This window comes from Mytilus galloprovincialis, chromosome 8, assembly GCF_965363235.1.
Source record: "Mytilus galloprovincialis chromosome 8, xbMytGall1.hap1.1, whole genome shotgun sequence".
Taxonomy (NCBI): Eukaryota; Metazoa; Mollusca; class Bivalvia; order Mytilida; family Mytilidae; genus Mytilus; species Mytilus galloprovincialis.
In genome coordinates, this window is record NC_134845.1 from 87992390 (window position 1) to 88005589 (window position 13200).

At 33.2% G+C, this 13200-nt stretch overlaps 1 protein-coding gene across 1 annotated transcript; it reads right to left on the reverse strand.

Moving 5' to 3' along the window:
* Positions 1-6266: 6266 nt before the first annotated feature.
* Positions 6267-10356, reverse strand: LOC143042767 (actin, cytoplasmic-like). The gene is made up of 7 exons (XM_076215227.1): positions 10268-10356; positions 9648-9795; positions 9067-9306; positions 8303-8441; positions 7772-7879; positions 6922-7233; positions 6267-6473 (listed from the first exon to the last, which is right to left on the reverse strand). The coding sequence occupies exons 2-7, from the start codon at positions 9774-9776 to the stop codon at positions 6268-6270; spliced, it is 1134 nt and encodes a 377-aa protein (XP_076071342.1). The 5' UTR covers positions 9777-9795; positions 10268-10356; the 3' UTR covers position 6267.
* Positions 10357-13200: the final 2844 nt, after the last annotated feature.

Here is a 13200-nt window from a genome sequence, read left to right on the forward strand (position 1 = left end):
CAATATCTACTGGAAATAATTTCTCATTCACTAAATGTTATCATTGAAACAGTACTAGTGTCCACATTTATGCTCACATTCTGGTCATATATAATACCTCGTACTGCTAGGCTTTTTCTACTGGTTATTCTTGATGACAATATCGGACGAGGACATGGGCCTCTGTTCGGTTTTGTCATGAGGTGTTGTTTCATGGCAAATAAACTTAGAAGTCGAGCGTTGGCCTTCTGGTCCGACCCGTTGTTGTTAAAAAACTCCGTTGTTGGGGTTGTGCTTTGATTTGCTCTGTATCCTGGTGAAGGTGACCGTTGCCTGAAATAACTGAGCCTTCTGGAGTTTTTATGTGGAGATGCCGACCGTTGTCCTTAGGAACTATGTCATCTTTGGCTTGGTTGGGTTGTTGCTGGTCGATAGGCATTATACTTGAATATTTTTTTATCTAGCGATCTACCGCGATTATAGTGCTATGGGGATCTTCCACGTGTATATTTATCAGATGATCCACCATTGATTTTGTGATCTTCCACGATTACATTGATCAGAAGGCCCAAGGTTATATAGATCGGCCAATCCACAGTTACGCTGATTAGTCGAAAGCATAATTCCACGATTACATTGATCAGAAGGCCCAGGGTTATATTGATCGGCTAATCCACGGTTACGTTGATTAGTTGAAAGCATACTAGTAGCACCAGCTAGTTTTGTGACAATTTGAGTGAGGTTACGCACTTCATTTTCCAAAGGACTGCTCATATTCCCTTTTTCGGTCAGTGATACTGCGCAAACAGCATGGGAGACTTGCCTATGGGCATAAGTGGCATTTTTTGGTTCATATATCTGGTTGGATATTGAGGTTTTCAATTGTTTAAACGCCTTGTTGATCGTTTTTGGGTTCCTCTCTTTTACATACATTGCAGAATCTTTAACTTTACCTATGGAGGAATGCATCGGTTCCAATCTGGTCTGAATATCTTTTTTCTTGAAGTGCTTTTCTTAAGGCCTTGGAATCATCATCTGTGTTTACCTTGCGAGAGTACTCCAAAAACAAAAACCCGACCATAAAAATAAACAACAGCAGAAGGTCACCAACAGGTCTTCAATGTAGCGAGAAATTCCCGCACCCGGAGGCGTCCTTCAGCTAGCCCCTAAACAAATATATACTAGTTCAGTGATAATGAACGCCATACTAATTTCCAAATTGTACATAAGAAACTAAAATTAAAATAATACAAGACTAACAAAGGCCAGAGGCTCCTGACTTGGGACAGGCGCAAAAATGCGGCGGGGTTAAATATGTTTAGCAACATCAGCCAGGCAATTAAGAGACTTCACATCTGTTCCTGTTTTCCCATTGGCGTCTACTGGTAGTCCGTTCAAATTGGTAAATGAACGTCCGTTTTAGTTTGTAACCCGATTTGTTTTTTTTTTCTCTATCGATTGATCAATTTTGAACAGCGGTATACTACTGTTGCCTTTATCTAAGTCATGGATCCTCTTCCATTGAATTTTTTTTTAGCTGTGGGCTTCGGCTGTGGTTCCTTGCACCAAATTTTCTTGCCATCGTGTATACTCTCTCTCCACATAGGAATCTGAAGAAGATCTGATGCCACTGTCTTTTTGTTTCCTTTGTCCTTTCCTGGATCGGTCAGTGTAGGCAGCTTGCTGTTGTGGCAAGCCTGTTAGAGCTCAAGGAGCTGATGATGTTGTCATAATCGGAGTAATAAATGTGGGAGGAGGAGGATTTGCCATTGACTCGACAGTAATGATACTGTTAGTAGGCACTGCAGTCAGCATTGGAGAAACTTGATAGATCCACTTTCAGACAATTGTTTCTGTAATGATGTGCTACTCTGAACCTGGTATCCTTGATCAGTACTAGAGGTTTCTGTTCTTAAATGGAGGTTGTTGTTGAATAATTTGAACTGTCTCATCAGGGCAGATGGCCCTGACATAGAACTTCCGACTTTAGGTGAAGACACTAAATTTGCATTCAACAGAGTTGGTGCGATTGATGGTCATGAGAAATAATTGGGGAAAGACCCAAGGCAGGGAGTTTGTTCTGTACTTTAAGTGTACCTGCGTTGTACTAGCTTAGGTAAAATTTTGGCTTAGATGATGTGTTTATTGCAGGAATTTTTATTTCTTGATTTCGCTTCTTCACTCACAACAGATGCCATTTTTGGAAAGTACCCTGCTGTTCAAATGCACTTTTAAATTGAACTGTGTCTCCTTTCTCAGTTGCTGTCAGCTCGTCTACTACAGCGTTGAATTTTTCATTGCTCTGACCGTCAATTCTGTCAAGCGCTTACCACTAGCCTTGTCGTCTATTATCTGTTCAGATTGCTGAAGTTTCTGATTTATTGCTCCCATATCATTATTAATTGTCATTGCCTCTTTCTATTCAGCTTGCATCGTTATGAGACCAAAACATTTTTTATCAATTCGCGCTTTGCTCTGTTTTATATTGCGGTCAATCTCGGCTGTTCTTTGAGCATTAGATTTCTTATCTGCTAAAAATTAATGGTACAATTGTTGAAAAGTAATTTCTGAGTTGTCCTCAGCTTTCCCCAAGTGATTCAGTTTCTGCCATTTCAATACTCGTGTGTCCTTCTTATCCTCAATTCCTGCCATTTGACTGATTTGTGGTTATACAATTCTAACATCACAGTATAATATCTCAGAGTGCAAAATATTGCAAGCCAAGAAATAAGATAGGTATTGAATAATATCTTACGGCAGATAAATCTCAAATCACAGCTTTTATGTGTGACCTAAGACAAAAATATTGCTGCTTTTAATGAAAACTGCTACTGCAGTTTTTTATTAAAGCTACTGCTTTGTATATGACATGACAAGTCAGGGAAAAGTAAAAGGCCAGAGCTAGAACAGAGACCAATAAACTCATTCTAGATACCAGCATTAAAATTTTTATTCAAATGACACTATACTTTAATGAAATGATTAAATTCAGGTCAATTTTCAATACTGATACTGAATCTTTGCATTTTTTCCAAGGCGGCCATTTTGAAAATAGCCGTCATTTTGAATTTCAAGGATAGATCAAAACAAAAGTACACCAAATCATTCAAATATGTTGAATTTTGTGCTTCCAGCATAAAATCCCCTGTGGTTTGTGCAATACTGGAAAATATTTTAGAATGTATGGCGGCCATCTTGAAATTAGCCGCCATATTGAATTTTAAGGGTGGGTCCATAGCTAATACTGCTTATCACACCAAAATGTACCATCATGCAAAATTTGGTGCTTTCCTCATAATTTGAGCAATTTTTTTCCCGATCGGCCGGACTAGAAACTGGTAATATTTAAATGAATGATTTTTGATCATCTGTACTATAAGTATTACTGTTTTTGAGCTCTCTGATCCCATTTAGAATTAAATAACCCCATATGTATCGTATCAGCTCATTAGCAAACTAAGTACCCGACATTATATTCATCTGCATATGGTACATCTTAGTCACACAAGGCCAGGGATATGTCCTCTTTTTCTTGTTGGAGATACAACCTGATGGTTTTTTCGGTATAGTTTCGGTTTGTGCCCTTTGAACTTAAGGACGCTTAACTATGGCAACAGAATACGCATGCTCGAACATCCTTTCTTTGATTGGACAAAATGCTGTCATGGTGGGTGATTTGGTTGTTTTTGAAAAAACGTCTCGTTAATTATATCGTGATGGAAAGCAAGTGAAAGACTATAAATATTTGAACTAGATCTAATTACAAAGATTTATATTTTTATTAAAATAATTGTTTCTCAAACAGCTCTTTGCATCCGTGACAGCTGTTTAATCGGGACAATTATATGTTTTGTAATGTAAACTTTGTTGTACGAACGTACATGACTTTAGAACGCACCTACGCATGTGAGATTTCTGCGGGGTTTTTGTGAATGTAAAAAGAAAGATACGAGGACCGAGAATACTGAACACAAACAGAGAAAACGTTATTTAAATGGTATCTTTGTGCTTCTCAAGGTTATCGAAATGATAGTTGTAAATATATACTCAAATTTAAATACGTCGGATATCTTTTTAAAGATAGTTCTTGTTAATTATAATATCATCGACTACATTTAATGACTTGATTGTTTACCTGCTTTTTTTTTATGAGCAACACGATGTTCATCACTAACGGAGCAGGTGAAGTAACTGCTTACCTTTTCGTATATAATAAATTTTAACCCAATATATGTAGCTGTGGTGCTTCAAATATACAAATAGATATATAAAGCTTACCCAAGGGTGTCACTACCTACTCTTATGCTGAGCGTTATAAGGTTCCGTCTACAGTAGCGTTTGAACATAACATGCTTAATGCAGATTATGATAAGAACATGTAATAGCGACATAAATATGTACCCTGCTTTGTATTAAGTCGAAGCACTGAGCAGAATATTCAATGTGCTGTAATAGGGTAACAGTACACAGATAAATACGTACTCAATTCGAGGAAGATTCTTTTACACAATCAATGCAGTCCTATATCCCTCTCTCGTAAGATACCAGTTTGTTTTATTACTTTTGAATATAATTCCTGTCTAAATTGAAATATCAGCCACAAGAAAAAAAACAAATAATGAATTCAAAAAATATTTTATCTAAATAAATAACAAATGTTTATCAATTATAAAAAATGACAATGATATCAAAAACAATCATGATTGAAATAACAAAAATAACGTATCAAAGACGAGAATATTTACATGAAAGCCCATTTGTTCAATATACAAAATGTGTCACTTTGATATTGTTATTGCACATAAAACTATATATTGTCGAGATATATCTGCATCCACATCAAAAGCACTTCCTGTGGACAATACTAGGTCCACATTCGTCGTATTCCTGTTTAGAAATCCACATCTGTCCAAAAGTTGATAGTGATCCTAAAATAGATCCTCCTATCCATACCGAGTACTTCCGTTCTGGGGCGGCAATTATTTTGGTTTTCATCGAATTCGGGATGATGGCATCCATTTCTTTTTTCAACCTATCTGCAATTCCTGAAACAAACAAATAACATAAAGTTAACATGATTTACCCATATTTTTACATTTTGAAAACTAATTAATTCTACCTGTATTTATAAAAAAAAATCATATTATATACTTATTATTCTATTGTGGTTTTTTTTTTATTAAAAAAAATATCTGTTATGTTGTACACATTTCTTTCACTCTATCTTTATCTCTACGAGAATGCTATAAAATTGCTATTTAAAACAACAATATGTGTGTTCGATGTCATCTTGCTCCGCTCGCAATATTTCATCGTTCAATGGACCGTTCAGTTTATAGGTCAGTTTACTGTTTTTTAGTGCAAATGGGTTAAAAAAGAATGTATCGGCTATTATTTTTTGATTTTTTTTCTTTTTTGAATTCTAGTTCTTAGTAGCACATACCCCTTCCCGACCTTCTTTAGCGACCCTCTTTGATTGGTATAACTACTTACCTGGATACATTGTTGAACCACCGGACAATACAATATTATTATATAGATCTCGTCTAATATCATCGACTACATTTAATGACTTGATTGTTTACCTGCTTTTTTTTATGAGCAACACGATGTTCATCACTAACGGAGCAGGTGAAGTAACTGCTTACCTTTTCGTATATAATAAATTTTAACCCAATATATGTAGCTGTGGTGCTTCAAATATACAAATAGATATATAAAGCTTACCCAAGGGTGTCACTACCTACTCTTATGCTGAGCGTTATAAGGTTCCGTCTACAGTAGCGTTTGAACATAACATGCTTAATGCAGATTATGATAAGAACATGTAATAGCGACATAAATATGTACCCTGCTTTGTATTAAGTCGAAGCCCTGAGCAGAATATTCAATGTGCTGTAATAGGGTAACAGTACACAGATAAATACGTACTCAATTCGAGGAAGATTCTTTTACACAATCAATGCAGTCCTATATCCCTCTTTCGTAAGATACCAGTTTGTTTTATTACTTTTGAATATAATTCCTGTCTAAATTGAAATATCAGCCACAAGAAAAAAAACAAATAATGAATTCAAAAAATATTTTATCTAAATAAATAACAAATGTTTATCAATTATAAAAAATGACAATGATATCAAAAACAATCATGATTGAAATAACAAAAATAACGTATCAAAGACGAGAATATTTACATGAAAGCCCATTTGTTCAATATACAAAATGTGTCACTTTGATATTGTTATTGCACATAAAACTATATATTGTCGAGATATATCTGCATCCACATCAAAAGCACTTCCTGTGGACAATACTAGGTCCACATTCGTCGTATTCCTGTTTAGAAATCCACATCTGTCCAAAAGTTGATAGTGATCCTAAAATAGATCCTCCAATCCATACCGAGTACTTCCGTTCTGGGGCGGCAATTATTTTGGTTTTCATCGAATTCGGGATGATGGCATCCATTTCTTTTTTCAACCTATCTGCAATTCCTGAAACAAACAAATAACATAAAGTTAACATGATTTACCCATATTTTTACATTTTGAAAACTAATTAATTCTACCTGTATTTATAAAAAAAAATCATATTATATACTTCTTATTCTATTGTGGTTTTTTTTTTATTAAAAAAAATATCTGTTATGTTGTACACATTTCTTTCACTCTATCTTTATCTCTACGAGAATGCTATAAAATTGCTATTTAAAACAACAATATGTGTGTTCGATGTCATCTTGCTCCGCTCGCAATATTTCATCGTTCAATGGACCGTTCAGTTTATAGGTCAGTTTACTGTTTTTTAGTGCAAATGGGTTAAAAAAGAATGTATCGGCTATTATTTTTTGATTTTTTTTCTTTTTTGAATTCTAGTTCTTAGTAGCATATACCCCTTCCCGACCTTCTTTAGCGACCCTCTTTGATTGGTATAACTACTTACCTGGATACATTGTTGAACCACCGGACAATACAATATTATTATATAGATCTCGTCTGATGTCAATATCTGTTGACGTGATTGAGTTATGGAGCATCTCGTGTATACCGGCAGCCTCCATTCCAGTAAACGATGGCTGAAACAAAACTTCCGGACATCTGAATCTTTCGTTTCCAATAGTGATTACGCCACCATCTGGAAGTTCGTAGCTCTTTTCTATTTGAGAAGATTTGGCAGAAGCATCTAGTTCTTGATCGAAATCAAGAGCAACATAGCACATTTTCTCTTTGATATCTCGGACAATTTCCCGTTCAGCTAAAATAAGAAATAAAAATTGTCTAAATCAAAGTCATTCAAAGTTACATTAACAAATAGTCAGATGTTTTAATACTTTTAGACTTCCGATTGTATGAGTATATTTAGTTCTTTTTTCTGTTATTACAGTGTGTTTCTTCTTGTTTTCTGTTGGTCATTGATTATAGTTGTATTTCATTTATATCTAACCGATCGTGAATATTCATGAAATATTTGCAACTGGACTTTATGTATGGAAGATTATTTTTAAATATACTGTAACTATATTACTAGTAACTATTTTCTGTTAAGCTTATCCGAGAAAAAACTATTTTCCTATATTTTCTTGATCTGCTTGCCACTGGACATTCTTTCTATATATATACAAGTATCTTCATAAAATATTTTCAACTGGACTACATTCAAAGACGTTCATTTGTATAAATCTGTTTGCCACTGGACATCCTCCCTATATACAAATGTATATATTAGTATATTAATTATGTGGTTTGCTTTTAAAGCAGCATTTTGTATAAGAAATCATGTTAAAACTACTTACAAGAATTACTAAAACAGTATCCTCTTTCACGCAGTATCCTCTGTAAGTAGGCTGTCAAGTCTCGTCCCGCGAGATCTAGTCTTTTAATGGCATGGGGTAAAGCATATCCTTTAATATAAACAACAACATTATGTAACATTGTTATTGATTTTAAGGAAAATGTGATTTTTTGCTTCATTTGATTCAAGCTGCAATCATTCTGTGTGGTCGAAAAGTTTATGTGGAAATTGACAACGAATCAAAATGAAGGCATAAAAATCAATAATTAAAAGAGAACCTTAGTTGAATCACATTTTTTCCGGCAAGTATGACAGATTGTCATTTGATAGATTATCTGTGTGATGCCACAATTAAACTTACTCCGCAAACGTTACGTGCAATTTATTATGATAAAACATTGTTTTATTTTGATTAAGTAAAATTCATTGAATTGAGTGTCTGACATTTTATAGTATTCAATCAAAAATATTTACACGTTTGTATAAAGGAAAATAGCAAAAATATTGTCCAATGATATTTCAATGTGTTTACCTTCATATATAGGTACGACATGAGAAACTCCATCTCCAGCATCAAACACGATTCCTGTTGTTCGTCCTGATGCATACAGGGATAAAACAGCCTGGATACCGACGTAAAATGCTGGTGTGTTGAAAGTCTCAAACATTGTCTGAAATCAAAAAAAATATATATCTCATTAAATCATCAGTAAATTTAAAAATACACGAATTTCTCTGTATCATCTTCAATTAGTTATAATTCCGTTATGATTCTTTTATATCAATTATATTTTGAAATCGGTATTCAAAATCAAACTGATTCGTGTTTTAATAAAGAAATTTACGAATGTCGCCCCACATCGTTAAATCGACATAAGTAACATAAAGCACATATTTGAATTGAGTTGTATCCCGTTAAGCGTGTTTAATGTCACTATAACCGAAAGATACAAACTTAATAAATACGAATGAGCGTATTTTTGGAAAAAGAAATGAAATAAAAAAAAAACGGCAGCCGATAGTTTCCAGTTTTTTAAGTTTGAAAAAATGTTCCAAAGACATATCTAGTAGCTTCTGAATCATATGATACGTTTAGCGCATTTGTTCATCATTATTCGTATTTCATACTTCATTTCTTGATGTGTTACAACAACAGTTCACTCAAGGACACCATTGTTGATACGTAAAGTTGCTTATAGAATAGAAGAATCATAACTTTGGGATGTCGATGAGCAAAATGTAATTAAAGATTTTTTATTTCTCTGTTGATTTAAACAATTATTTGCTCTACTGTACCTGTGTCATTCGTTCTCTGTTTGCCTTTGGATTCATCGGTGCTTCAGTCAACATAACCGGATGTTCTTCGGGTGCCACTCTCAGTTCATTATAGAACGTATGATGCCAGATCTTCTCCATGTCATCCCAATTAGTCACTATTCCATGTTCGATGGGATATTTCATAGACAGTATACCTCGTTTACTTTGGGCCTCATCCCCAACATAACAGTCTTTTCCTCCCATTCCCGCCATTACAATCTGACAAATTAAATATGGTTGGTTTGATTTATAAACACGTTGAGTTTAAGGGAAAGCACATCGTATCAAACAGAAGTATTACAACCACATTATTGCATCTAACAACTCGCATTGGTTAAAATTATATTTGGAAATTTTTTAAATTAGAAAATTAGATAAAAGGCAAAACAAATAATTTTAACCAGTTTGAATTTTGCATTTAACTATCCTTGTATCCATTTATCTTTAAATTACAAAACCAGCTATGAGATGACTCACACATTTGACGTTTTATTAGAAGAAAAAAATGTTTTTAGACACTGTGAAATTTTCATGTAAGACGTAAAATGAACTACACTTACTTGATATTTTGGTCTTCCCGTAACTGCGGGAAAAACAGATCTTGGTGCATCATCTGCGGCAAATCCAGCCTTAACCATTCCAGAACCGTTGTCAATAATTACTGCGCTGATGTCTTCGTTGAAACTCATTGTGACACTCGCTTGTGATCTACAAACGAAAAAAAAAAAAAACGATAATTTAAAGACTTAAAATAATTTTATGATAACAGCTATTTATTAATTTGAAAGTGATTCCATGATTTCTCAATGTATATATATATATATTTTTTGCAAAGAACGATTCATGTCTGCTTTATTGTACATGAAAACATGCGATTTGCAATCTCTCAAAGCAAGAGGATATCAATAGGACAAGATAAGACAAAAAAAATTATTACAAACTTACACGTTTGGTGCTTATAGGCAATTACTTTGCATATTGAATGGACTTAAATTATTTACCAACATCTAACTACTAACAAAGTCAGAGGAATTATTTTTGGCAACAAATGCAACATGTTAATATTATAGCTTAAGTATTCTGAAAATATTTTTTTTAATTTTTCGTAATTCGTATTTTTGTGAAAGTTAACTTTGTTAATGAATTACTCAATAAACAAAGAAAATAAAATGAAACTTACTTGTTTTTATTCCTTTTACGATCTCTTTCGTGTTTAAATTTGCTATGATTATAATTTCAAAATTTTGTCATATTTATACCTTGGTAAAACTTTTTCCTAGAACTCAGATTAAATTAGAAGAAATACGTTAGTAAGCTTGTATTTAGTGTTAGTCATCGAAATCAAACAATACCAACGGAGATTTCAATAACGGTTCATATGTATATACATAGATTTAGATAAATATAACCTGTCGTTTAAAGAGACCTGTAAAAGTAATAGCTTAAAATAGACAATGATTTATCAAATACAAAATCCTATTTTTAGAAAGGACACTTAAAAAAAGTAGAATCAGAATTACGCATAAATTGTGTAGCAACCCTAATTGGGACATCTGTCCAGCTGTTTCATATAAACAAGGTTGTGAACTACGAAATTGTCCAAACAACTAATAAAAAATAAAAAAATATAGGAATGCCATTTTATAAAAAATCTAAACGATCACAAATCACTAAAAAACATTATTTACGGCAACACTATATTATTTTGTTCATTGTATCATCATGTTATGGAAAATTGAAAAAAGTGTGTCAACAGCAAACAACTTAATACAAAAAAAAGAAGATGTGATATGATTGCCGATGAGTCATCTCTCCACAAGAGATCAAAATTTAGTGACACAGAAATTAACAACTATTCACTGTAGGTCACGTACGGCCTTCAAAGAATGAGCAAAGCCCACACCGCATAGTCAGCTATAAATGTCCCGAAAATGACAAATTTAAAATAATTCCAACGAGAGAAATAAGAGCCTAGTTTTTATACAAAGAAATGAAGGAAAATAGATATGTAACACATGAACAAGCGACAACCCCTGAATTACAGGCTCCTGAGTTGGTACATACATGTACATGTACATACAGCATGTGGCGGGGTTAAACATGTTAGCGGGATCCCAACCCTCCCCTAACCTGGGACAGTGGTGTAACAGTACATCATAAGAATGAACTATAGAAATCAGTCGAAAAAAACTTAACTCATCAGATGGATACAAATAGAAATACATCTAACAAAAACAGAGTGATTATCAGTTTTTCAAATATCAATTAAACCACACATTTATCAAATCAAAAGACAGTAATTATTGTATTCCATATTCCAAGTGTATGTAATGGCAATTAATTACAAATACAAATATGTACATCAAACGTTTTGTTTTTACCAAAATTATGTACGTAAAAGCACGCGACGTTTTGCGTGGTGAACATACTTTTTCCGCCGGTGGATATACTTATTCATTCAAAATCCCATTCATATAGAAAATCCTACTAAAGTTTTATCAATATGGAATAAATTGTATTATATGCCTCTCGTTGGCCTCAGTAAATATGACTTTTTCAAAGGTCAATAAAAGCACCACAAATTTACCTCATCAAAAGACAGTAATTGTGTAATAGTATTATATGTCTCTGCCTGCAGTCACTGTTTCCAGCAAAATATATATCCAGACAAGCGCAGATACTATATTCAAATGTTTGTAGCATTAAAACGTTTAATCCCAGTGTAAATGTTTGCACCTGTCCTAAGTCAGGAATCTGATGTACAGTAGTTGTCGTTTGTTTATGTAATTTATACGTGTTTCTCGTTTCTCGTTTTTTTATAAAGATTAGATCGTTGGTTTTCCCATTTGAATGGTTTTACGCTAGTAATTTTGAGGCCCTTTATAGCTTGTTGTTCGGTGTGAACCAAGGCCCCGTGTTTAAGGACGTACATTGACCTATAATGGTTTACCTTTATAAATTGTTATTTGGACGTAGAGTTGTCTCATTGACATTCATACTACATCTTCCTATATCATTCTATATGTATATGATGCAAAATAAACATTACTGTGGTTAAACTTTCAGATGTTTGAAATAAAATTATTAAAAAATATAACCAATATGTCGTTCACATTTGCCATAGGAGATCAATGAAAACCTAATATTCTTATGTGTAGAAATAAGATTGATAGTACACAATCTTGCTATTAAAGAAGGGCGAAATTTAGGTTTACCCACCGATGAACGAGTTTGTAATGTATATAAGGGTCAACATAAAAAAAATCAATTGAGGATAACAAACTTAATACAAATAGTTTGGGGGTGTAGCTAAAATCAGCTAAATATGAAAAGTTGCATTTATCATGTTTATTGCAATTCTTAAAAAGTCCTAAAAGTGACAAGTTCTTATATATACATATAGAAATGAGATTTATCTTCTTAATTACAACATATTTAATTACGCTGTATTCATTGTTATAATTTACTGAAATATAGACCCTTTGCCAATTATAATGTACCGTATTTGTGTGTGTGTCAATAACATATTTGTATTTTTATTTATCCCTTCAAAATTCAATTGTAAACATCAACGATTTTGATATGAACATTTTGCACAGTTATCAAGAGGTTCTTGAAATAGTAATTGAGTTTGAACTATCATAACTTAACGCTTTGAAAAACATTACATATGACCTATAATATATGCCAAAAGACTATCTAAGAACATGTCTCTGCAGCAATTTTGAAAACCAGGGCCAAATGTATATTACCACAAACATTCATGCTTCATACATTTTTGCTATAGGACATTTGTTATAAACTCACAAAAATGAATAAAAAAAAAAACATTGGACAGACGTCCTAATTAGGGTTGCTATATAACTTATGAGTAATTCTAGTTCGACTATTATTTAAATGTCCTTTCTAAAAATAGGATTTTTATTGGGTTTATCATTGTCTATTTTAAGCTATTACAGGTACCTTTAAACGATAGTTAATGTGTAACTTAATCTATTTTTGTACATAACCGATGAGAAATCTCCTTTGGTATCGTTTGATTTCGATTACTAACACTAAATACAAGCTTACTAACGTGTTTCTTCTAATTTAATCTGAGTTCTCGGAAAAAGT

Bases quoted from the DNA above. Each gene is read 5' to 3' on its own strand.
- LOC143042767 (XM_076215227.1), bottom strand. From the start codon at position 9,776: ATGAGTTTCAACGAAGACATCAGCGCAGTAATTATTGACAACGGTTCT. The intron at 9,307-9,647 runs GTAAGTGTAGTT...TTAATTTGTCAG, and splicing joins CGGGAAGACCAAAATATCAA to ATTGTAATGGCGGGAATGGG. The intron at 8,442-9,066 runs GTACAGTAGAGC...TTTTGATTTCAG, and splicing joins ACAGAGAACGAATGACACAG to ACAATGTTTGAGACTTTCAA.